This window comes from Phodopus roborovskii, unplaced genomic scaffold, assembly GCF_943737965.1.
Source record: "Phodopus roborovskii unplaced genomic scaffold, PHOROB, whole genome shotgun sequence".
Classification (NCBI taxonomy): domain Eukaryota; kingdom Metazoa; phylum Chordata; class Mammalia; order Rodentia; family Cricetidae; genus Phodopus; species Phodopus roborovskii.
Window position 1 is genome coordinate 15,901,978 of NW_026126517.1, and position 26,037 is coordinate 15,928,014.

Consider the following 26,037-nt stretch of genomic DNA (forward strand, 5'->3'; position numbering starts at 1 on the left):
GGCCACAGCTGCTGGCCTTTTAGTGTCGGGTGAGGGTGGCTGCTAGACTTAGGTTAGTCCTCCATTCCTCCTTTATCACCTCAATGCCCGACGCCTGCGCGGGAGAGTGTGCATGATTCCAGGGTTGGTTCCTGGGATACCACGACCTCGCCAACCCCGGTGTGAAGAGTAAACTGGTTGAGGCAGAGCGATCCAGCTATCCGAGCTGAGCCGGAGGAGGGCTCTCCTCCCCCCGCTGCGGGTCACTAGAGCGCCACGCCCGACGGGACGGTGACCTCTCCACCCCTTTGAATGCCCCGCCCCTGTCCAGTTGGTCCCCACCCCACCTCTCCATCCGCACACCCGCAGACTTGGGCTGGAGCCACCCTTGTAATAGCCTGGTGCCTGTGCACAATCGAGTTGCCGCTGCTCGCCATAGCACCTGTAGACAGCGTGTGCCCTAGCTGTCCTGAGTACTCGGTGCCAAGGAGGACCATGATTATTCCGGCTGGACTCCTGGAGACCAGCTTGCTGCGGGTTTTGTTCCTGGGACTGAGTACCTTCGGTGAGTCAAACCTCGGGCCTGGAGGTCTTTGATCAGATAGATTCGATCCTAGATCCTAGGGAGGACTTTGGGAAGTGGTTGTGATGTGATTTTTGCTTGACATTCTTGTCTTTCTTCATCACCCTCCACTTCGGAGTGTCCCTGGTTGGTGCTATGTTTTCTCCCTTCTATGGCCAGAACAACTCCCAGCTTTGAAGTGGGGGTGTGGTGCGGTATTGGGAAGGGGGGAATAAAGATATCTCCAGGCAAGAACTCTGGGATGAGTTATGGGAGCTATTTTGTCTACTCACCACCCCCACTCATCACAGCTGGATAAGCTGAGGCACTAGATGAGACAGTAACTAAAGAGCTTAAGGACTTAATTCCAGTGTACCCACACACACACACACACAACACACATTCAAGCTGATAAGAAAGATCCCTGGGGGAATGTCTCTGGTCCCCAGCCTTGACGCAAGTTCTTCAAGCCAGTATTTCGCATCACAGCATTTACCCCACCAAGTTCCTTTCTTTCTCTATGGCTTCCTGCCCTGGAAATCAAAGGAGATGCCCCCAAAGCCTGACCATGAGGTCATTTGGACACAGGAAATTCGGGAAGAGGTCAAATGCTGAGACTAGTCACATAGCACATTCTCAGGTCTAACATCATCCTTATCTTTTTCTCACATCCAAAAGGACAAGGAAAGCAGGGAGAGGGTGCTAAAGTGTGGAAGAGGAAGGGAACCTCCTGAAGCAAGTGCTTGGGAGAGCTTCCTAGGACATCTACCAGGAGTTGACAGTGACCCAGTGCTCTATCTGGAGAGAAAAGCCCCAGCAAGGACTAAGGCCATTATTAGCTACTCCCTGGGCTGTTTGCTGTCTGGCTTTGGCATTCTCTGCATTAACTCCTTTCTTAGGCTAGAGGATGCAGAGAATAAACTTCAGTCACATTGGCAGGGATCTCTTCATTCCTGCCCATAGTCTCTTTCAGTCTGAGTGCCAGTGGTGTTGAGGACATGAAATCTTAAAGTCCCCAGATACATGAGTCTCATGGGCTTCTGGCCCTCCCTAGCTGGCCCACCCTAGCCGGCCCAAAGCTTAGAGAGCTTTCTGGTCCTTTTGCTTCCCCACTCAACTTTTGCATCTTCAACCTCAGTTTCTGTTTCTTTTCTGCATTCCCCCCCTCAACTTGGCCCTTCTGGTTAGAAGGGGTAGTGTCAATCTTCAGGCAAGGGAGGAAAAGCCTTGTTGGCTGCCTGGGCACCACAGGCATCCTCTGCAGGTCACCCACGGCTCCCTCTTTTTTTTTTTTTTTTTTTTTTTTTTTTTTTCTTTTCTTTTCTTAGTTTGTCAAGCCAAAGACACAGAGCCCAAGTTGCAATCTTTGCCTTTCAGGTTGCCCTTCTTGGCCTCTGGGGTGGGGGTTAAATGTGCTCGCCACTCCTGGGGAAGACACAAAGCCCTCCTGCTCCAAGTACTCTTTCGTGGCTCAGAGCTGCCCCTGGAGCGTGAGAAGCCCACAAGGGGAGTTTCTCAGAGAAAGAGGGAAACTAAAAATAGTAGCCCTGGGGAGCAGGGACCATTAGCTCTGCTTAGGCCCTTTGCCTGTTCTCTTACTCTGGTCTCAGATTGGGCCAAATGATGCTATTCCTGAGCTGCTCCAGAATCCTTTACTGGAACCCAGCAACTCCCCATTTTTCTCCCTGTGGCACCCAGTTACCAAAAGGTCTGACCAATTAGGGGTCTTCCGTTCCAAGTGACGACAGAGCAGAGGGCTGGGAGGACTTCGCTGCTAGTTTCTCACTGAAGCAGCTGCATCTCACTCCCACCCCATCCCACCCCCGCCCCTCACTTTACAAATTATAAATGCAAAACCTGGAAGAGGCAGGTAGGGCACTCTTGGTGAGCCAAGCCGGAGTACAGGCAATGTCCCCTTGTAACTGGCCTTAAAGAAAGCATTTCTGAGAAGGCTGGGATGAGTGGCCCCTGCCTGGAGTCCCCAGGTGCACCTTCAGGCGGAGTCTCTGGGGGAAGTGGAGCTTCTCAAGGCGGGGTTGTTTTCGCCAGCTGAGCCTCCGGTCTAACGGTCCCAGCTTCATTGTCTTCTGTCTTATCGGCAGGCGCAAGTTTCCTGCTCCTACCACGGGGACCCGCCAGGAAATGTCAGGGGTGGAGGATGCCACTAAGGACAAGGAATAGGGGTGGGGTCTGGACTTAAGGCGAGGCCGGGAAGCGATGGGGGGAGGTGCGCACCCTGGCTGGGTGGGCTCTGAGTCTCCCGGGCCTTCCGCCCGGCTCTGCCAGCACAGACGGTCACCTTCCCCAAGGTGGCACCTAGTCCTGAGTGCTGTGATCCGGGAAGATCAGGGCTCAGGACCAGAGCGTACCCAGCGTACCCAGGCTCGGTTCTATACTTACCCAAAGTTATTTCTCAAAAGGCTTTAGTACTCCACTCCCTCTCGCCTCTCCAAAGCGCAAAAGGCAAATGTTCTTGGCATTGTAAGTGCCATCAGTGTTCCCCTAACTGAAGTTGACACCTCTATCCACCCGAGCGTAGGACACACGCCTGGGGAAGCTTTGTACTTATGAGAAGATTGTTCTCACCTTCCTCCCTGAAACTCCCCGCAACCCAGCGGCACTTGCTTCAATAGCCAGGAACCCAAAGTGTTCTTGAAGATTTGGCTGGGTCTCAATCAATTCCCCTAGTCACGGGCAGGCTAGGGAGCCGGGAAGCGCAGTACTCACGCTTCCCATCCCGAGTTCAGAAGGAGGCACCAGGTTAATAAGTAACTGCATAACGCTCCCCCAGCCTCCCCCCCTCCAGCTCCACGTCTGCCATTCGGGGCGTGAGGAGTCCCGGTGACCTGGACCGGCACCTCCATTTTCTCTTGCCTTTTACTAAGGAGATTGGAAGAGCAAGTGTGTAACGCGGGGTGTGGATCAAAAGTAGGTCTGCCTTCCCTTCTGAATCCGCCCTCCTCGACCTGGAATCTGCTCAGATTCTGGACCTCTGGATTAGGAAGAATACATAGAAATACGGTCCCATCACCTTTCTAGACGCGGGTGAGGAGCAGGACCTTGGGAAAGAGGTCTTCTGGCACTCCTCCAGGCTCCCCCCCCCCACTTCAAACGACAGACGTTGGGCAGGGTCCTAGGGCTGACCTGGTTGCTAGCCCTGGGAGCTGACACTTCCTTGCTCTGTTTTCAGCTTCCTTCGCACTGGCCCAGCTGGAGTTGCACGTGCCCACCGGCCTCCACAAATTGGAGGCGGTAGAGGGACAGGAAGTGGTGCTCCCCGCCTGGTACACGATGACGCGGGAGGAGTCTCTGTCCCAACCCTGGGAGGTGCCCCTCCTGTTTTGGTTCTTGGAACAAGAAGGGAAGGAACTAAAGCAGGTGAGGGGAAACTCTTAGCCAGTGCTGACCAAGAATGTAGGGATGAGCTGACTGAGAATGAGGGCAAAGGCAATGGGTCGGGAAGAGTAAGTGGCCCCACAGGATCACTGTTAGCTCTCAATGTGAAATCCAGTACCTAAAACGTGGTGAAACCATAGAGGTGTGTGGGGGTGGTAGGGTGGGGGTAGGGCTGAGGATTGAGGAACATGGGATGAATAAAACAACCTTTTCCCTTTTGGAGACCTGGTCTCTCCCTATATATCCAGGTGGCCTCACAGGGACCTGCCTGCCTCTGCCTCCTGAAGGCTGAGATTAAAGGCAGGGGGCACCATGGCCTACATCACCCATTTTAAAAACTCCACATGTTGTGTGTTGACATTTTTCTGGGCTTGAAAATGTATCATCATCATCATCATCGTGTGTGTGTGTGTGTGTGTGTGTGTGTGTATGTGGGCTTGGCTGTGCCATGGTGCTAGTATGGAGGTCAGAGGACAACCTTCAGGAGTCAGTTCTTTCCTTCTATCTTCATGTGAATCCCAGGGATTGAACTCATATCATCAGGCTTGGTGGCAAATGCCTTTATCCAGTGAGCCATCTTGCCATTCCCAAACCCCCGAACTCTTTATATCTGTGGAAGACAGTATGGCCTCCTTCCACTACTGTTCACACACTATACAGGACTGGCACTCAGTGGTTCTTTATCCAGAAGCTGTTGCCAGGTTCTTGTTATGTGCATGGATTCCTTGTATTCAGGGAAGCCATTTGATCTTGATACCTTGTCTTCTGTTTGTTTGTTTTCTGCGTTTTGTTGACACAAGCTCTCCCTCTGTAGCTCTGATTGTCCTGGACTCACTTTGTAGACCAGGCTAGCCTCGAACTCCACTTGCTTCTGCCTTCCTGTGTACTGGGATTAAAAGTGTCTGCCACCATGCCTGGTCTTGCTTTGCTTTGTTTGAAACAGAATCTTATAGTTTATTCTGGCCATAAACTTCCTTGCCTCTATCTCTCATGTGCTGGAATTATGCAGTACTGGGTATGTACCTATGGATTCCTGCACACAAGGGTGTGTGCACACTACCAACTTAGCTTCCAGAAATTCAACCCTCCCATTTACAATTTTCTGTGAATGTGCATGTCTCTATGTGTGTGCATGTTGATGTATGTACATGTGTGTACATTTGTGCTCATGTACACATACATGTGAAAGCCAGAAGTCAACCTTGGTGTCATTCTTTGGGCACTGTTTATCTTGTTTTTGAGATAGGGCCTCACACTAACTACAGTTGGAGCTCACCCGTTGGGCTAGTCACAGAGACCACTTGTTTGTAACTTTCTAGATTTGGGGTTATACGTGCTCTCTCTACCATGCTGGGGTTTTTTAGTTGTTCATTTTGATTTTTCAAAGATTGTCACACTTGCAGGACAAGCACATCAGAGACTGAGCTATCCCTCCCAACCACACTTCTCCCACCCCTCACCCCTTCCACCCCAGACAGGGTTTTCTCTGTGTGTGGCCCTGGCTGTCCTGGAACTCACTCTGTAGACCAGGCTGGCCTCGGACTCAGAGATCTACTGCCTCTGCCTCCCAAGTGCTGAGATTAAAGGTGTGTGCCACCACCACTACCACTGGGCCAGGCATAACTTTTAAAATTAGAAAATAAAAATCCTTTCTCTCTTTTTAAAAAGATGTGTCCTCTAACGGTAGAACTTTTACATGTTAGAATCTACGTTTCTTCACAACCTCTTCCTCTTGCATTGCCCCTTCTTCTCCCTCTGAGTAGTCACCTGAAAAGCTACCATAAAAGCAGAATGATGGCCCACATGAAAATGCAGAACTGCCAGGTGTTGTGAGAGGTGGGTGGGAAGATAGGTAAATGAAAAGTGGTTCCGGTCAGAAGGTTGGGTTCAAGTCCAGCCTGTGAAGAAGTCCATTTCAGAGGCAGGGGACAGGATCAGCCTTAGTGTGAACAGATGCATCAGAGACTAGTAACAAATGTCCCGCCTCCACTAGGTATTGTCCTATTTCAATGGGGCTGTGTCAAGTAAACCTCGAGCATCCCTTGTCCACTCCATCTCCACACGGAATGTGTCCCTGAGGCTGGAGGCCATCCAGGAGGAAGACTCTGGAACCTACCGTTGTTCTGTCAATGTACAAGATGGTGAAAGCACAGACATGGCCCACAGCAGCAAAAGCATAGAGCTCAAAGTGCTGGGTGAGGAAATAGGGCACCTCTCTGGATCCCTTCTCCCAAGCAAGGAGAGGTCAGGTAGACCTCTCCCTCCAGTGGCTGAGTATAAGACCTGGGGATGAAATGTGGAATGGTGAAAGAGATTGGGGGAGGGGACGCTGTGGGTCCTTAGGGTGTGGGTTTTAATCTATCTTCTCTTCTCTAGTTCCTCCGGCTCCTCCATCCTGTAGTTTGCAAGGTGTACCCTATGTGGGGACCAATGTGACCCTGAACTGCAAGTCTCCAAGGAGTAAGCCTATTGCCCAATATCAGTGGGAGAGGCTGGGCCCATCTCCCCAGGTCTTCTTTGGACCAGCCTTAGGTAAGGGAGTTTCTGGAGATTGTCACTGACATGGCGACTGAGGATGGGGGAGGATAAAAGGTATCTCACAGTTTGGCGTGATAAGGGTAGGCATTTCAGAAAGGGACAGGAGGAAGATGTGGAAAGAGGGAGAGAAAGATGTCATATTAGGTGTAAGGTACCATGCTCAATGCTTCTGAGAACTTCTAGATATACTGTTACTGAGGGTTGGAGCTAAGCAGTCTGCTTCAAATTCCAGTCCTGGCATTCAATGACTTTGTGACTATGCTTCCATTCCCTCATTTGTAAAATGAGATTTATACACACCAGCTATAAAAAAAATATTTGGGGAGATTTGTGTGTGTGTGTGTGTGTGTGTGTGTGTGTGTGTGTGTGTGTGATGCTGGCAATTGAACTCAGGACCTTGTATATAAAAGGAAGGCACTCTAACACCAAGTCACACCCCAAGCTCCTTTGGTTTTTGAGACAGAGATTTACTATATAGCTAAGTCTGGCCTCAAACTAAGGATCCTTTTGCCTTAGCCTCCAAGTGCTGGGATTACACCACTATGCCCAGTAACTGGAATATTTTAAATATAAGCATTAGGTAACTTTAGAAGATCATTACTAATTGATGAGGCTTTGCAATAGTTTTTTGATTGTATAAGATAACAGGAGTTTCTTTTGTTTTTGTTTTTTTGTTTTTTGTTTTTTTTTTTTTTCCGAGGCAGGCTCTTACTATATATCTCTGGCTGTCCTGGAATTCACTATATAGACTAGGCTGACTTTAAAACCACAGAGATCTGCCTGCTTCTGTCTCTGAAGTGCTGAGATAAAAGGTGGACATCACTAAACCCAGCTTAATGGATATTGTTTTTGAAGATGTATTTAGAAGTATTATTTAAAACAAGTTCTTTACTATTATTATTATTAGTGTGTGTGTGTGTTTGTGTGTATGATGGGTGTGTGAGCATGTGTGCCATGGCACATGCTTGAGGACAACTTTGTGGAGATGGTCCTCTCCACTTTTGTGTGGGCTTCAAGGATTGAACTCAGATGGCCAGCCTTATGTGACAAGTGTCTTTACGCATTGAACTGTCTCACTGGCTTCAAAATATTTCTTTAAAATGTCAGTGGGAAAAGAGGAAGAGACAACATAATAGAAAAGTGTTAACAACTGTTGGGTGTAGGTATGGGTATACCTATTTTTATTTTTCTCCCTTTCTACTTGGACCTATCTATTTTATTTTATTTTATTAGTTCTATGAATGGACCAGGGTTTTTCACACAATAAACATCCTTTACTACTGAAATAAGCCCTGGGACCCATTTGACTTTTTGTTTTGTTTTGGTTTTGTTTTTACTTTTGCTTTTTTTCGAGGCAGGATTTCTCTGTGTAAGTCATGGATGTCCTGGAACTCATTTTGTAGACTAGGCTGACCTAGAACTCATTGATATCCACCTGCCTCTTCATCCCAAGTGCTAGGATTAAAGGCGTGCACCACCACTGCCTGGCCCCATTTGACTTTTCCCCTCAAGTATAAGTTGAGTGTGTCTGCTTGAGCACATGTGTGGAGGTCAACAATCAGTCTTGGGTGTAGTTCTCAGGAGCTATCTGCCCTTGTGTTTGAGGCAGTGTCTCTCACTGGGATCTATGCTTACTGATTGGGCGAGGATGGCTGGCCAGCACTTTACTGAACTATTTCCCCAGCCCCTCATTTGAACATTTTAAGAAGTATATAGTAAGTAGTTTAAAAAATTCATTTATTTTTATTTTATGTGCATTGGTGTTTTGCCTGCATGTATGTCTGTGTGATGGTGTCAGATATTGAAGTTACAGTTGTTAGTTGCCAAGTGGGTGCTGAGCATTGAATGCTGGTCCTCTGGGAGAGCAGTTGGTGCTCTTAACTGCTGAACCATCTCTCCAGTCCCAAGTGTATAATTCTAAAGGGGCTCAGTGATTTTTTTTCCTTGTGTGTGTGTGTGTGTGTGTGTGTGTGTGTGTGTGTGTGTGTGTGAAGATTTGATAAGTTAGTGCAGGCAAAGAGGTCAGGCTGGGCTTTAGCACAGGCTCAACAACCAAAAGATCAGAATGGTTAGTCTACAGAATCTTCTCAACCCCACCAGGAAAGGAGCATTGTACCTACTTTACAGATGAAGAAGTAGAGACCCATAAGGGTCACACGGGGTGTTTGGCATCCCAGCTTTTCTAGTTCCTAGTCAAATGTTCTTTCTGTCCCCTCCTCCCTTCACATTGCCTTTCAGAAACAAATGTCCAAACGATGTTTTGACTTTATGTGGGGCACTTCCTTTCAGACATCAGTTGGAGCTACTGCAGGATAGGAATGAAGCAGACCTTGAACCAGTCTGTCTTCAGGGTCCAGGGTGCTGCCACATTCTCAAGGCTCATAAATCCATGGATAAGCAATAACTTTAGGAGACCCAAAGGGGACATTCCAGAAGTAGGGCATGGAATGAATATATATATATATATATATATATATATATATATATATATATATGTAATTTTTTTAATGAAAAAGATGAGCCTTGGACTGATGGCTAAATTATATTCATAGATGCCATCCGTGGATCCTTAAAGCTCACCAACCTTTCCACTTCTATGTCTGGAGTCTATGTCTGCAAGGCCCAAAACAGAGTGGGCTTCACCCAGTGCAACGTGACCCTGGAAGTGATGACAGGTCAGTGAGGGGTAAGTGCGGTGAAAAATCATGGTCCGTGGATGGCTTCACAGGAGAGGAAGAAGCCTCTGCCGAAGCTTCTCATTGAATCCTGGCTGGGAATTGGACATAGTCAAAAGCAGGGACAAATGTTGGCTTAGCATCTGGCCATTTTCTGCTAGACCATTCTCTCTCTTTCTTCCCTAACCCTAACAGAGAAAACAGGGAATGCTGGGATGACGGCTGAGTGGTAGAGCTTGAGTGGGTAAGGAACAGAGAAGTGTCCCTCCCTCTGACAGTAAGGGTTTTTCAGGGTCTAAGGCTGCTGTGGTTGTTGGAGCAGTTGTGGGCACTCTGCTTGGGTTGGTGCTGTTGGCTGGACTGTTCTTGTTGTACCAACGCCGAAACAAGACCCTGGAGGAGCTGGCCAATGATATCAAGTAGGTGTCCCTGATCTTTGAGGGGGTGGGAACTCTTGTGACTTTTCTCTGGAGTCTGGGAATGCAGGCCTAAGGGCATTCCTAAGAGAGGAATTAAAGGAAGAGAGAAAGGGAGTTGATGTCTTTGTATGGTGGGGCAGTAAGACAGACATGTAGGAACTCCTCATTTTCTCCTTTCGTCTTATGTGTCACTTCTTTGATGACCAGGGAAGATGCCATTGCTCCCCGGACCTTGCCTTGGACCAAAGGCTCAGACACAATCTCCAAGAACGGGACACTTTCCTCCGTCACCTCAGCACGAGCTCTCCGGCCACCCAAGGTTGCTCCTCCAAGACCTGGCACATTTACTCCCACACCCAGTGTCTCTAGCCAGGCCCTGTCCTCCCCAAGACTGCCCAGGACAGATGGGCCCTCACCTCAGCCAGTATCCCTGAGCCCAGGTGGAGTTTCCTCTTCTGCCCTGAGCCGCATGGGTGCTGTGCCTGTGATGGTGCCTGCTCAGAGTCAGGCTGGGTCTCTGGTGTGACAGCCCGGGCACTCATTGACTAAGGCTGGTATCTCACCTTCCTGTAAAGGTCACCTGTGGCACAGAGGACAGAATCTTGGGAGGATAGCCACACTCTAGACCTCCAGTCCTCTGTCCCTACCTCCCTTTATTGTTGGAAAACTGGGCCTCAGTGAGACCAAAGTCTGGGTCAGAGGAGAAAGAAGGGAATGGGCCTGAGATTTGGGGGTGGGGATGGAGGCTCCATCTCTTCCCTGCTTCTCTTTATGAAGCCAGATGAATGATGCTGAGATTGGCTGCCCTCCAATTACTCTGTAGGAGACCGCCAATCAGTGAGGTCCCTGACTCTGTGATCTGTACAAATACCCCATCTAATGCTGTCCCTTGCTTCCCATTCCAGTTCCCTGTATTAATATAACCTGTCCTGCTGGCATGGCTAGGTTTTTGTTGGAGCAGGGAATAGGAAAGACATTTTAAAAACTAACTTGAAATCAGTGTTTTTGTTTTTATTTTGCAAATTTCAATAAAGATACTTTGCATTTTCATGGACTAGTAATCACATTGCTTTTGCTAACTAGGGCTTCACAGAAACTGAGTTGCAGGAGGCTATGAAGTAGATCCTACCTACTTAGGTTGTATATCCAGGAAACTTTATACAACCGCAGGGCTTACAGGCTTATAGTTCCTCTAGAGTCTGCAGAAGGGCCATTCACTGTCATATGGAATGGAAAGGAGCCAAGAGCCTGAGGCTGAGGAAGCCCTAACCTAATCTGAACAAGGAGGTGATGATGGACCTGGACACTTGCTGCTGGTGCCCCTGGGCTTGGGACCCCACAGAGTCAATTGCTCTTCCTTCCAGGTCTGAGGGAGTTCTATGCCTCTGCATCCTTAGCATCACTTTCCTACTCTTTGGATAGCAGTCCCCTTTGCCAGTTGAGGGAAGACTTAGGATGTGGTATTGTCCTAATACCTCAGTTTCTCTGTCCCCAGTGATCCTCAAATGGAGAAGTGGGTGTAGTTTCCCTGAAGAGACTCTTATTTACCCCAGCCTGTGGTGGGAAGAGAATCTTCCCAGGACAGTTTATGCATCCAGGGATACGTGCCCGCTGTCTATGATCCCCAAGGTGACATCATCTGCCAATGGGCATCAGAATGCCTTCTCTCCTGCTGAAGACTTTACTTGCAGAGTTCCAGTTCTGAATCCTTGTCTTTAGGGTGCCTTCTCCTAAGCCCAGCTCCTTCTCCAGGGCCTGAAAACTTCAGAAAGTAGGGGGAAACTAGGGAGGAAGAAGTATCCTAGATCAGGTGGAGGAGGGAGGAGCATTTCCTTTCCCTGAGGGTGCCCGCCTCTGCCCTTGTTTGCTCTGAGATAGCCAGTCTCTCTCCTGCCCAGCACAAGGCGGCTGCTTTTCGGGCTTTCCTAGAGCCTTAGGCCCTCCAGACCAACAGAGGACAGGACCAGGAGACAATCATGGCCTGGGCCCTTATGGGGGCTTTCCTCTGCGGACCCTTGCTGGGTTTCGTATACCTGAGCGGTGAGGAGAGGCTGGGAGGGCCCAACCAAGGTGTGAGCCAGCTGGGGGCAGGGCTGGCCCTCCCTGGCTGGCTCAGGCCAGTAGGTCAGGAGCCATTGTGCCAGGCTGGGAAGGGGGCATTGAAGGCAGGGAGGGAGGAGCAGGGAGACGAGCTGGCCAGCTAAAGTGTTCAGCCTCTCTCACCATCTAAGGATTTACCACTGCAGAGCCTTTTCTTGTTTCCTTTTGTCAATACATCCTCATACCTGGCCCAGTCTTGGACCTTTTACCCACAAAAATCAGGCTTAGGCTGTGGGCTCCTCCCTCCCAGGAAGCCTTGAGTTTCAGGAGAGAAGGGGTTGAATTGAAGGAGGGGGTTGTGGCCGTAGCAAGGGAAGCCCCAGCCTCTAAACAACCATGCTAGTGTGGGATTGGGGTCCTCAGTCCCAGGGCTAGCTGTGGAGGTGACTGTGCCCACTGAGCCACTGAGCCTGCCAAAGGGTAAGACAGCTGAGCTGAGCTGCAGTTACAGCACATCGGTGGGAGACAACTTCGCCTTGGAGTGGAGCTTTGTGCCTCCTGGGAAGCCTGTCTCTGCATCTCTTCCTGTGAGTTGAGGGCAGCTGTGCCTGCTGGGGTTGGCCAGGGACAGAGGATGCACATGGTGGGGAGGTCGTTTGCCTCCTGGGGCTTCAGCTAGTTTGACCCTACATTCTCCTTTCCTTTCCTACAGCGCATGCGTCCAACCCCCCCTAAGCAAACACAACCCGTTTCAATTACTAAATTCCCTGTCCCCGAGGTGGTGTGATTAGTCGTATAGTATATGTAGGGGACATGAATGCCTTGGGTCTCTTCTCAGATTCTGTACTTCACCAATGATCACCTGTACCCCACCGGCTCTAAAGCAGATCGGGCCAGCCTTGTCCACAACCCTCCCACAGGAGGAGTGGCTACCCTGAAACTGACTGATCTCCACCCTTCAGACACTGGAACCTACCTATGCAACGTTAACAACCCACCTGATTTCTACACCAATGGCTTGGGGTTAATCAACCTTACAGTGCTGGGTAAGACATGCTGGGGATGTAGTGGCCGCCCTCCTACCCTGTAAGTGTGCATTGACCCTGGCCAGACCTCCTCAGTCCTGATTTGCAGCCCAAGTAATTGCCCAGCTGCACTGGGAGCCTCAAGGAAAAAAAAATTACCCCTCCCCAAGACTTTTTTTTTTTTTTTTTTCATTTTGTTCTTAGAGACAGGATTTCTCTGTGTAGCTTTGGAACCTGTCCTGGAACTCACTCTGTAGAACAGCTGGCCTCAGACTCACAGAGATCCTCCTGCCTCCTGTGTGCTGGGATCAAAGGCGAGCACCACCAACACTGGTCTCCTTCCCAGGACTTTTAATCTAGATGGTCATGCTCCAACTCCACTCCACAGTATCTCCTTTAGGGTCTAGTGTTAATGTGTCAGACAGAGACAGAGACACACACAGAGAGAGAAAAACAGAGGGACAGAGAGAAACAAGGAGAGGGAGAGGGAGAGGGAGAGAGAGAACAGAGCCAACCTTGCAGGTGATGGGGGTGGGTGGATGGGTGGGTGGGGGTTGAGTTGTACTCCACTAGCTCCATCATTCATTCAGGAACTCAGATTTGGATTCTGTCCTTCCCAGTGTCCATGACAAAGAAGAAAAGGGGCCATTAGAGGAACAGAGCCTCTCTAGTCCATTGCCACATTGTGTTCCCAGCTCCCACCTCACTAGAAATCAGAGCATGCACAGAGCTGAGCAGTAAGAAGCTTTGAAAGCAGAAAGGGATGTGTACATGAAAAAAGAGAAGGCCTAAGGTATGGTGTGTGGCCTGTGTATTCAAATATCCGAAGGGCCTTCACATAGAGGAGAAGTTGTAATTTCTTTTTATGGGCCCCGGTGGCAAGAACTGAAACCGGTCAGTGGATATTAACAACACGTTTGGGCTCAGCACGGGGAAGACTTAGTTCTAAGCCTCAGAGCTCCCAATAGTGGAAATCACTTCCGAGGTATGGACGATGACTTGACAGAGGTGTTCAAATGGGAAATGTTGACCTCAATCACTGAAGTTCTTTTGTGGTTTTTCAGTGCCCCCCAGTCACCCCTTATGCAGCCATAGTGGGCAAACTTCTGTGGGAGGCTCTGCTGCGCTGAAATGCAGCTCCTCCGAGGGAGCGCCCAAGCCTGTGTACAACTGGGTACATCTCGGATCTTCTCCTACACCTCCTCCTGGTAGCATGGTTCAAGGTGAGAGAGCAGGGCATTGGAAGATGGGCCTGGCTGGAGCCCTAAGATCCGGCCTCTAAACCCCAAGCCCCACCCACATCAGTTCATGACTAAGGCTCTTTCCCTCCTTCCTTGTATTGATGCCTTCCTGTTTGCCTTCCAGCTGGTGCTTGGGAAAAACTTTTAAATGTACTGATACCCTTTAAGGGAGCAGGGGCAGGGAACTGTCTTATAGTTCCTACCTGTCTAGTCATTGAAGATTTTTTGTTTGTTTGCTTTTGTTTTTAGAGACAGAGATTTTTGTATAATAGTCCTGGCTGGCCTCGAACTCACTGAGATTCGCCTGCCTCTGCCTCCCAAGTGCTGGGATTAAAGGCGTGCACCACCACCACCTGGCTTCATTGGAGGTTTCTTAAGGGTCACAAACTGCTTCCAAACTTCCAAGAGAGGAAACTAGAGAGTAACATGGACTGGCTTAAACATGGTGGATTTCTTTGGAACCTTAACTTCCTTTTGTTGTTTTGTTCTGTAAACCTGTACGCCCCTTTATCCAGCAAGTTTCCTCCCCTAGATAATTTCCTGATGTGTTCTCTGCCTTGTGAGGCAGCAGAGTTCAGAAAAGCAGTTGGACCCACTTAGTTATTCTAGAGGATGGATATTTAGTTATTAAGACTTTTGCTATCATCCAGGATCTGAGCTCATCCAGTAAGCATCCACCTCCCATTATCACCTTCCTGTTTATGCAGATCCTCCTCCCCAGAAGGCAGCTGTGTAGGGTGGCAAGGGCGCAGAAGTTGTACTGGCTTTGGGGTTCCTCTCTGAGTCTTCTCAAATCACTCCTGTTTGGAGCCAGGATTCCCACCAATCAAATGGGATTAGACCTTTCTTGGCAGATTGTTTTAAGGTGTAAATACATTGAGCATTTGTAATAGTATGGGCTGACTGTGAGTTGAATGCATGGCTGTATACTTCCTTCTCACTCTCTAGATGAAGTGTCTGGCCAGCTCATTCTCACCAATCTCTCCCTGACTTCCTCTGGCACCTACCGTTGTGTGGCCAGCAACCAGATGGGCAGTGCCTCCTGCGAGCTGAACCTCTCAGTGACTGGTAGGGGATGCTGGGTAGAGGCCTGTAATGGCTTGACTTGGGGAGACCACGTGACATTGCTGAGGGTGGGTCAGCGACTTCTGCAACTCTGAGGGTCCTGTCTCCCCAGACTCATCTGAAGGCCGAGTGGCTGGGACTCTGATTGGGGTGCTCCTGGGTGTGCTGCTGCTGTCAGTCGCTGCATTCTGCCTGATCAGGTTCCAGAAAGAGAGGAAAAAGGAGCCCAAGGAGACATATGGGGGTAGTGACCTTCGGTGAGCTGGAGAGCTGGGGTGCTGCAGAGGGGAATGAAAGATCTTGGGTTCAAAGTGGATGTCTTCAGGGTTCAAGCTGATGTCACTAAAAGATTTTAGTTCTGGTACAGGATGGAGGGATTGGTTCACAAGCTAGGGTAGGAATGGCTCAGGATGCAGGACTGCTCTGATCCTCCTCTCCACAATAAAAATGTGTTTTCTTTCTGTTCTCTCCTTTTTGTTTTGAAGGCAGAGTTTTCTCTGTGTAGCCCTAGCTGTCTTGGAACTTGCTCTGTAGACCAGGCTGGCCTCAAACTCACAGAGATCCACCTGCCTCTGCCTCCCGTGTTCTGGGATTAAAGGCTTTGTGCTACTACCACCTGGCTTTCTTTGTCTTAATGTGTGTATATACACACACCTCACTTAATATGGTGTGTGTGTCTATTATCTATCTATCTATCTATCTATCTATCTATCTATCTATCTATCTCATATGGAGGTACTGGAGGGAAGTGGATGGTAGGTTCCAGGAGTTGCATTTGTCTGAGATGAGTTATTCTGGGTAGGACAAACACAAAGGTCAAAGCTCTCTTCGTTATACACTTGACATGTTAGCTGCAAGGCATGCGGTCAGAACAGGAATTGTTATAGCATTTCTCTTTCTTTCCTTAGATAGGGTCTCACTAGGTAGCCTTGGCTGGCCTGGAATTTTCTATGTAGATTAGGCTGGCCTCAAACTCACAGAGATCCTCAAGTTTCTTCTCCTTAGTCCTAGGATTAAAAGTGTGCTCCACCATACCTGATTATTTCTGTGTGTGTGTGTGTGTGTGTGTGTGTGTGTATGTGAAAGTACAGGTGCATGTGTTTGTGCACATCAGTGCGCAAGTGTGTGTCCACAAGATAACCTGGCCTTTCTAGGAAGGTTGTCCAACTTATTTTTATCTTAATTTATTGTGTGTTCTTGTTGTGCCTGTGTGGAGGGGCATATGCACTCTGTCACCCTGTTCAAGTCTGAGGACAACTTTTTGGAGTCATTTTTCACTGGTCTGGAGCTGATCAAGTAATCTAGATGGCAAGTGAGCCCCAAGATCCACCTGTCTCCATCTTTTCAGTTCTGGGGTTACAAGCTTGTGCCTGACTTATTTTTACAAGGATTCTGGGGATCATTGAGCTTTATGGTCTTCTGCTTAAAAATGGAACACTTAATTCACTGAGCCATCTTCTCAACTATCAGAACAGTTCTTAAAATGTTCCCTCAGATGATCTAGAGAAATCTACCAGGACCTTGTTTAAATACTCAGATTTAGGCCATGTTCTGTTCCTTCTAAGGCAAAGTGTGAGTATCATGGGAGATGGCGCCTGGACAGAGTTCTGCAGATCATTCTCAGGACAGCAAATCTAAATGTTCCTGGGTTAGAGGACGACAGTTGCCTGAAGGGTGTTTCTAGCCTCTGTATGTCTTTGCTTGTGTCCTTCAGGGAAGATGCCACTGCTCCTGGGGTTTCTGAGCAAGTTTCTATGAGGGCCAGTTACAGCAAAAGTCTTCTGGAGAAGGCCCCATCCGCCAGCACGGTGACAGCCAAGTCCAAACTCTCTATGGTTGTCTGATTTCTGATACCCTGAGGGTGATGAGGGGGAATGTTAATGATTAAAGCCATTGGGTACCATGTTAGCTCCTTATTACTGGTGTGGTGAATTCTTCTCCGTGACCCAAAGGGAAGGAATGGGTTTGAAATCCCAAAGATGATGCTGCAAGCAGAAAGTTTGGCTGGGTCTAAAGGATAGGTTTCAACCTAGGCATCTTTGCACACCTCCCACCCTTTTATCCCGTTTGTTTTGGCTCCCATTAGTGGCTTTAGGCAAACCCCGCCCCCTCACTTCCCATTACCTCCCTCCTCCCACCCTGCACCCTCTGAACACTTGGACAATCCTCTTTATTGTTCACATTCCAACCCAGTATGGTAACATGCACACGCAGAGATTAAAAACCTTCCAGCCACAACCCCAGGAGCCCAGCGGGGAAGGGGCTATCTGGGGGCAGGGCTGCGGAAGACTCCTCCTACTGAGCCTCCAGGCGCTCAGAGGCTTTTGCATAAACAAAGGAGAGAGGGAGGGGCTGCTCTCAGGGTGCTCTCGGAAGGAAAAGGGTGACAGGCAGGTGTGGGATAGGACTTCCCTTCCCATCAGAGCAAGGGGCATCATCAGACACCATAAAAACCCTCTTCCCCCTCTTTCCTAGCCCCAGGTTTAAGGGGTTGAGGCTAGGCTGGGGTGGAAACGGCACAAAGACGCGGGCGCCCCCTTTCGTTGCCCGCAGAGCGAAAGGACTTGGTGGTTGCTTTCCTTCTTTTTTTTTTTTCTTTTCCCGAGAGTACTTGGGCGACGCTTCGGGCGCCCTCTGCAGTACGCGCAGCGAAGCGCACCGAGGCTGCGGAGGCAGAGCTGCATGCTGGGCGCAGGGACAGGTGGGCGTGAAGCAAAAGGACAATTTTGCGAGTCTGGGATTTGGGACGAGGGTGGGGAGCAAAGGCGAAAAGGGGGCCACGTTAGACTTGAGAGCTAACTAAAAGGGTACGAATTTGGCGACGCCGCGACGAAGCCAAGGGAGTCTCTAGGACGCGGCGGGGCGGGTAGTGGTGGGGGAGGTCTCCTGAAGCTGGCTGGTTGGTGGGAAGGAGGGGCTCACAAACACAGTAGGAAAGTCTTGTCACTGCGAATGGGGACGCGGCATCATCTCTCCTCTGGAACTGAGGAGAGAGAAGGTCTGAGAATCTGCCCTCTGCTAGCGTCACCCCCTCCCTCCCTTTCGGGGAGTGTCACCCAGATCCCCTCCCCTGCTCACTGAGCTGCAATGACCCCGGGGCAGGTACATGAGTGAGCTTCTCTCTCTGTGCTTATGGCCCTCGGCTGCGCTTGTGCAGCCAAATGAGGGTGACTGACTGCGTGTCTGTGTTGGTTCAAGTGTGTCCCTGCTGCCGCCTCAGGCGTCTCAACATACCAGAGGGACTTCAGGGAGGGGTTGAGGGCAAGCAGAGAGACTGGGCAACTGGGTCACTTCTCCCACCCAGTATCTTCCCCTACACATTCTGCAGCTTTGGAGTCATATTAGTTACCTTCTAAAACGTTCAGTTCTTCGGTCCAAGGTGAGGCATAAAAAAGAGGGAGGGAGAGACAGGTAAGCTCTAGCTAGGCAAGTCAGCATCGTAGGCCTTCTCTCACGCAGCTGTCGTCTCAGTGTCCTATGTCCACACCCTTGACTCCCTCCACGTTCTTCTCAACCCAACCTTAGACATCCCCTACTTTTCCCGGACAGGCCTGGAAAACGAGAGCCTCCGGCCTGCCATGCTCTCCAGCCAGCCTCACCTGGCCTAGTCTCCGCTGGGGCCGCCGCCCGCGCCTCCCCGGGCGCCCCCAGCTCCGCCCGGTCCCCCGGGTCCCGGTCCCTTCCGGCCGCACTCTCCGCTCTTTATCTTCTTCCTCGCCATGTGTCCCCGGAAACTCGCCTGGATTTTGGCAGCAGCGGCATTGGCTCCCGGATCATCCAGCGGGATGTCTAGAATATCGTCGTCTGGCTTGGAGCAGGCGCTCTCCTGAGGATGGGACAGGGGTTCTTATGGCTGATAAGGCCCAGACTATGAGGGCATGGGGTAAGACTAGAGCCCAGGATGACTGGGGCAGGGGGGCGGGAGGGGCTAGAGGACGGTGGGAGAAGCAGAGCAGGAAGCCTCGGAGGGGCTGAGGAGCACCACCTCCTAGCCACCAAGGCTGAGGGCAGGGAGGGTGGAGAAAGGGAAAAGTCAGTTAAATCTGTTTCGTTTCAGGAGGATGCGGAGTTGCGTGAATGGTGAGTCTGGAAGGGTAGAGAAAAAGCAGCCAGCGCTTCTGAAAGTAACCACCATTTGCTCTGAGTAGATGCCTCCAGCTCAGAAGGGTCCTTATGTGTACAGGATTCCCCAAGGAGTGGACACAAATATCTGCTAGAGGTCCCCTCCTCACGCCAGTAGTACAGCACCAGAGCTCAAGATGATGGGGTCACTGCTCCTTGATTCAGCCTGAGGCCTGGACTGCTCCTTGATTCAGCCTGAGGCCTGGAATCTGTTTCCACTGGGCCCTCTGTTTCCTTACTGCGCCCCAAGTTGAACTCAAACTTACCTTGCCCCAGGTGCAACAGCTGTGTTTTCCAGGCATTTTAGTTCTTCCTCAAAAATAATGCTGTGACACTGTTCTCTCTCTCTCTCTCTCTCTCTCTCTCTCTCTCTCTCTCTCTCTCTCTCTCTCTCTCTCTCTGTGTGTGTGTGTGTTTTTTTTTTTTTTTTTGTGTGTTTTGTTTTTTGTCTTTTGAGACAGGGTTTCTATGTGAAATAGTCCTGGTTGTCCTGGAACTCACTGAGATCCACCTGCCTCTGCCACCTGAGTGTTGGGACCAAAGGCACCACTGCCCGGACCTCTCTTTCATTTTTACTTGAGTTTACCATGATGCAGTCGATGATTAGAATATCAAAAGCAAAACAGCCTACCTAGGGTCCCAGGCAATTATCAGGAGCTGGTAGATTTGAACCTTGTATGCCAAGTTCTAGAGTTTATTTTAATGCCTAAGAAATGAAATGCAACCAGTTGCTCAGCTAAGTTGTACTTTTTGCTGTAATGGTGTGGTTTGGGGGAGTTATCTGAGTGTCCCCAGTCTTAACTGGTCCATCTGAGAAAATGAAAAATGATAATATTCACCTCTATGGGTTCTGAAGAAGAGTAAATCACATGGTATCTATATTTAGTGGCATAATCTAGTTGATCATCAAACAGTAGCTATGCTCTGACTATTGTAAAGCAATACAGTGATGTAAAATGATTATGTAAGGTCAAAGTGGTCCTATAACAACAACCTTGTACAGTTTGTCCAAATAATGTAACATGTGCCATGTTTGGTTAATGATACATCACATATATGATGGCAGTCCCACATGATCATATCAACTAGTGATGCCTTAGCTTTATAAATATATCCTGCAATGCTTGCACCATTATGACGTTGTCTAAACACTTTTCTTAGAACGTATTCCATCATTAAGGAGTGTGTGATATAATTAAAGCTATCTCTATGCCCCAACATTCCTTCTCTTCCCTTTCTTTTACTTTCTCTCATTTTCTCTTGCTCCTGCTGTTTCTCAGAGAGCTGAGGATCAAATCTAGGGCTTTGGGCATGATAAGCAAACGGTTACCACTTAGCTATATCCCTACAGCAAGTGACTTGTGTTCCAAGCAAGCCTTGCACTCACAATCTTACTGCCTCTACCTACAGAGTGCTGTGGGTATGATTTCATGTCCAGTTTCTGTTCCTCTGTCACCCTGTTCTACGTGAGAATAGAAAGGATGAAAACCAGACAAGGTAGCAGATGCCTGTACTCCCAGTAAGTACTATGAAGCTATGAAGCCTGAGGAAGGAAGGTCAGGATTTGGAGGCCATCTTAGGCTACATGAGTTCCTCTCTCAAACACACACACACACACACACACACACACACACACACACACACACTACTACACTACTACCACCCCACTCCAGACAAAACATGATTAAAGAAAGGATGAGGAAGTTAACAATTTCAGAGACTTAACACTGCAGCATCAGTAATGACTGGGGGGGGGGGTTGTTATGATGTCAGAAGGGCATTTTCTCTAGGATTTTGTCTTTATTTCTTGACCAAGAGTGCTCACTGTTTTCCCTGTTTCTCTCTTCTCACATCGGGTGGCCAAGACTTCACACTATAAGTTAGCTTTCCTTCTGTCACATTCTGACCATCAACTATCTAACTGTCAGAAATGGGCAGGGTATGGGTGAAGATTCAGTGTCCTCTGTTCTTGACAGGTTTGCCCTAGGGATGCATTTTTTTTTTAAATTTTAGTTTACTTTCTGAGATAAGGACTCATCATGCAGCCTTGGGTAACATGCAACTCGCTGTGTTGGCCAGGCTGGTCTTGAACTTCCCACAGTTCCCCTGCCTCTGTCTCCTGAATGTTGGGAATACAGGTGTGAACTACCATACATACCCAGCCTTTAAGCTTAGCTTTCTACTCCAGAAGCCTAAGCCCAAGTTTACAAACGACTCCCCCTCATCATGTTTCCCCAGCTGTCCTCATTTCCTGGGCCTTAGAGTTCCTTAATTTGTGCTCAAGATGCTTCTCAATCAATTTAAACACAGTTTCAAGGAGTTGCCAAGAGGATGATCTGAGTGCGGATGGATGGGCCTAAAACACCCTTTGTCTTTTTGTCTTTCTTAGCTCTGGACTCTTCATGATATCTTATCTTCACATAAAATCGGAGACAACTCCTTTGGGTTTTCTGATTCTCTGAGTCTTTCTTGGAATAGTCTCAGGAAATAGACAGGCATCTTGAAAGAGGACAGCAAGCATAAAAACCTATTTCAGATTCTCTCTCCTTGGTCTTGATAGCTGTGGATGATGTCGATATTTGGGGGTTGAGTGCCAAAGGAGTATGTCTCCAACCACCCTAAGACCTGACCTTACTACCACCAATCGCAGCCAAAATCAAAACCTGGAAAAACAAGCAAAGCCACCCCCACAGGGCCTACCATAAGGCTATGCTGCTCCTCACCTGAGTCTGCTCCCTGTCCCTCAGGCTGATTCCTTAGAACAGGATGGTCATGGCTGCCCAAAAGCAGAACTGGAGGCCAAAGGGATGAGAACCCAGGATCTGCTCATTGGTCTTGGTTCTTGGGCCTCTGCCTCCTGAAGCCAAGACTGACATCAGTCTGTGCTGAGGGGCTCTGAATGAACTAGGGACTTCTGGGGGTGGGAGAATGCACTTGCCAAAAGAGGAGGAGCCATGGATGGGCACATCACTTCTGAGACTCTCATTTTCTTTAGCACCAAGTAGAGCTTAGCTCAGGTGAATAGTATCCTTCGGTACCCCAAATCAGAACAGCTGGAGTTTTGCTTTTGTTTTCTCTTTTTTTGAGACAAGGTTTCTCTGTAGCTTTGGAGCCTGTCCTGGAAATGGATCTATAGACTGGGCTGGCCTTGAACTCACAGAGATCCGCCCATCTCTGCCTCCTGAGTGCTGGGATTAAAGGCATGCATCACCACCACCTGGCTGAGCAGCTTTAAGAACTATGCCTGTCTGCTGACTGTTCTATGTCAGGCCTTGTGCTGAGCACTTGGCACACTTTATCCTACGTAATCCCCATTTTAGATGTGAAGAAATAACCTCAGAGACATTTTATAGCTCCCCATGTTGCATGGCAAGCAAATAGTGAAATCATCTGATTCAGAAGTAGGCAGTTACTTCAATGCTGTAAACTGGTATGGAGTCAAGTAGACAAAAAAAAAAAAAAAAAAAAAAAAAAAAAAAAAAAAGAAAAAGAAAGAAAGAAAAGAGTGAGACACGAAAACAGATTTTTCTTTTCCTATTAAATGAAGGCAGGAAACTCATGTATGTTGGCTATGTCAATCAGCCACTGGAACACTGAATAATAGCTCTTTAAAAAACATTCCCCCCAAAAAGAACAGATTTGTTTTCTTTGTCCCCATTTCTGTCTAAGCTTGCATACCAAGGGGGTGGGGGTGGGGGACAAGTAAGGAAAGATTAGATTCTTCCTAAACACCATGTGGCTTGGTCATGGAGGAGAGCCCCCAGAGGAAGACATAAAGGGAACCCTGTTCTCTACAGCATAGGGCAGGAAGGTGCCTGCTCGCAGTTCTGTCCTACCCCAGCCCTCCACCCTTCTTGCCATTGTCCCTCTTCCTGCTTCCCTCCACCACCACAGACTGAAATGGACACTAACCATTGTCTGGCCCTTTGGTCCACGGAACTTGGGACATGAAAACAGAAGACTCTGTGTCAGAGTCCATTGGAGGAGGTGCCCCAGAATCTAGGGCCTTCACTACCTCTGGTAGCCCTACTGGGTGGGTAGTTGCTCCTCTTCTTAGGGGATACTGATTTTAGCCATGTCAATCAGCATCAGTTATCTGTTATGTGGCTATCTACTTGACATGTATCAATGGCTTCCTGGGTACTCACTGTTAAGCAGCCCTGCACCAATGGCTTCCTGGATATTCATCAGCACTAGCCAGGACAGACAGGGCTTGCAGGCTGGAGTCCCAGGTGTCACCCTCATCACCCTGCAGATCCCAAAGGAAAGAAACTCCTTTCCTTTCCAAGCTTCCCAGTCTTCGCTCACTGGTGTCTTCTCACTGACCCTGTCTCCTGATTCTTTCCCCCATCCTTCCTGCCTTCTCATCAATTTCTTTCTTGTTCAGCAGTAGCCACCCCCACTGACTCATATCTCATAATTTGCCATCTATTTGTTTTCTTTGCTTAATGAAACACTGCTGGGGATGAGGGGCTCTTCCTCAAGACTGAGGACCATTTCTCCTTTCACAGCCAAAAAATAGTTCCTGGGCTGGGTGTGTAGCTCAGAGGCAGAAAGTATATTCAGCACGTAGAAGGTCCAGAGTTCAATCCCCAGCACCAAAAATAAGTAAGTAAGTAAATAAATAAGCAAATTGTTCTCTAGAGAACAACACACAGCTTCCCTGGAACTGTCTGTCAGTTTTCTTCAAGGGGCGGAACTATATTGATTGGCATACTTCTTTTTCATAGCTTTTCCTGGTCTACACATTAACTGCTATAGACATTTCCTGTAATAGAAAAACAGGGTACTTCAAAGAGGGATCAGAGGGCAGCCTTTTGAGAGGACAGGGCTACACACTTGTCAAAGATGCCTACCTGGGAAAAATCACATCTCTAAACCTCCATTAGTACAACTGTAAAGGACCTGATTCACAGAACCGGCACATTGGCAGCTCTTATTGATTCTAACAAGAGTTAAAATTGCAAACCATGGCTTGCCTCTAAATTCTCGCTGCCTTTTGGCACCCAGACATCAGGAAGTCTCACCTCTTAAAGAAATGGGCTACTCCTTCCCTCCAAACTTATTTATTTTTTGCACACTATGGGTGAAAGGTGGGGTGCCCTTGTTAAGTACCCTCTGGATTTTTTTTTTTTTTTAAAGCCAGGCTGACAGAAGGAGAATACCAGGAGTTTGGAGTCGTTTTTCTCTGCAGATAGGAGTTAAGAATAAGCACGTTTTATATAGGTCTGATCACTCTGCTCTTAGCCAGCCAGGAGCCAGATCCTGTGCCGGGCGCGGTCATACCAAGTCCTTTTAACAGGACCTGCTTTGGCATCAGGCACTTGAAGCATCCACTTTCCGTGTGGGCGCTGACACTTCCTCCCCTCGCCAGCAGGGCTCTCTCACGGTCACTCACCCAGCACCTTCCAAAAGGGAAGGCGTTGGGGGCCGGGCCAGCTCCTCCCCAGAACCACACTAACTAGGCTCTTTGCTGCCCATCACCACCACCAAGACCAGGTGGATTCTCCCCGCCTTAGCCGCATAAGGGCTAGACAATCATCCGGGGGTCGTGAAGATCTTGCCATGGTCCTATGACGGCAAGGAAATGGTATGGGGCCAAAAAATACCAAGGGAAAGGACTTGCACACCAGCAACAGTTTCCAGTGTCTTCCTGGGACAAGTTCCACCTGTCATCTAACCTGCAGCTTCCCTGCAGAAAAGCTCCGCTCAGCTCGCGATCTAACCTAGACTGCCTGGCCGCCGGGCTCTCAAACTCCCCCGCAAGCTGGGGAGCATTTCACCCCCCGGGGCTTGGTTCGGATCAGACAGGCGCATTCCACCACCCAACACAATATCTCAGCACCCTCCTTCTCCACATGGCTCCTAGGACTTCCACACCCTCTTCCATACCTCTCTCGCCCTTTGGGGGTTCTTGGGTGCCCCTTGTCCCAGACCAAGCTGAGTTCAAGCACGGACTTACCGTGCAGCAGTCCATGCTGGTATTGAGGGTCCTTGGCTGGGGTGGAGCCTGGCGCAGAGTGGGGGTGGATCTGTATGATACTGGGTGGTAGCTCACGAGCTGTCCAGCACTCCCCGACCAGAACAGAACCTTTGCAGAATCAGCCTCTCTCCTCTTGGGTCCGGTCTCCCGCGCTCTGCAACTCTTGCGAATGTAACCTGAGCCCTGCGGCCTCGAAGCCAATCAGGACGTAGTTTTAGTAGGGTGGGCGGGGAGAGCTGGAGCGAGGACCACTCCCTCTCTCGGCTCTCTCCGCCTTGTTCGCTTTGGTGCCCCAACCTCTCCGCCTACACACTTCCATCCATTCCTCCTACACACCCCATCTCCCAAATTCAATCCCTTTGCTCTAAACCACAGACTGCCAGGCAGATGTATGTCGGAGTAGGCACAAGGCTCCCAACATCCAGGGCAGAAACACACATCTGGGCGCAGCATGCCTTGCCTCACATAAGAAAAGCACGCACCCCATCCTCCTCCCTATACTTTCACAACCCAGAGTTCCAAACGTTGCTCCCTCTATCTACCCTCTTGGCAAAGAAAACCTCCAGAAACTGCACAGAAACTGACCACGGAGAAAGCTGTTTATACACAGCCTGCAGGGTGGGTACATAGCAACGCAGACGTTTCAAGTCTCATGCATCCATACATACTCCCTGGCTCAGTGAAGTGTGCCTATCTTCCCACACACAGACACAGCAGACACAATAGGCAAAAACAACCACACTGGCCTTGTACACACACACACACACACACACACACACACACACACACACACACACACACACACACTGTGAGGCACAGGTTAATTGCAAACTTCCTGTTTTGGGATTGGGCGCTAGCACACAGACAAAAATACCTGCATTCCCGCTGCTGGAAATATCTGTATTAAATACTTTTTCTTTTTTTTAAATTTTTATTTAAAACATTGTATTAGCATATATTGATTCTGCATAACAGTTGGTTTCATAATGGCT

The 26,037-nt window shown here is 49.0% G+C and overlaps 3 protein-coding genes across 3 annotated transcripts; 2 read left to right on the top strand and 1 right to left on the bottom strand.

Moving 5' to 3' along the window:
- Positions 1-276: 276 nt before the first annotated feature.
- Esam (endothelial cell adhesion molecule) lies at positions 277-10,619 on the top strand. The gene is made up of 7 exons (XM_051197102.1): positions 277-544; positions 3,732-3,919; positions 5,931-6,132; positions 6,314-6,469; positions 9,028-9,150; positions 9,443-9,569; positions 9,777-10,619. Exons 1-7 carry the CDS (start codon positions 292-294, stop codon positions 10,093-10,095), a joined length of 1,368 nt encoding a protein of 455 aa, XP_051053059.1. The 5' UTR covers positions 277-291; the 3' UTR covers positions 10,096-10,619.
- A 592-nt stretch (positions 10,620-11,211) lies between these two features.
- Positions 11,212-16,917, top strand: Vsig2 (V-set and immunoglobulin domain containing 2). The gene is made up of 7 exons (XM_051197104.1): positions 11,212-11,609; positions 12,039-12,196; positions 12,448-12,655; positions 13,699-13,857; positions 14,824-14,943; positions 15,053-15,197; positions 16,655-16,917. Exons 1-7 carry the CDS (start codon positions 11,546-11,548, stop codon positions 16,782-16,784), a joined length of 984 nt encoding a protein of 327 aa, XP_051053061.1. The 5' UTR covers positions 11,212-11,545; the 3' UTR covers positions 16,785-16,917.
- A 176-nt stretch (positions 16,918-17,093) lies between these two features.
- Positions 17,094-25,362, bottom strand: Nrgn (neurogranin). The gene is made up of 4 exons (XM_051197103.1): positions 25,025-25,362; positions 18,540-18,766; positions 18,290-18,307; positions 17,094-17,923 (listed from the first exon to the last, which is right to left on the bottom strand). The coding sequence occupies exons 1-2, from the start codon at positions 25,037-25,039 to the stop codon at positions 18,545-18,547; spliced, it is 237 nt and encodes a 78-aa protein (XP_051053060.1). The 5' UTR covers positions 25,040-25,362; the 3' UTR covers positions 17,094-17,923; positions 18,290-18,307; positions 18,540-18,544.
- Positions 25,363-26,037: the final 675 nt, after the last annotated feature.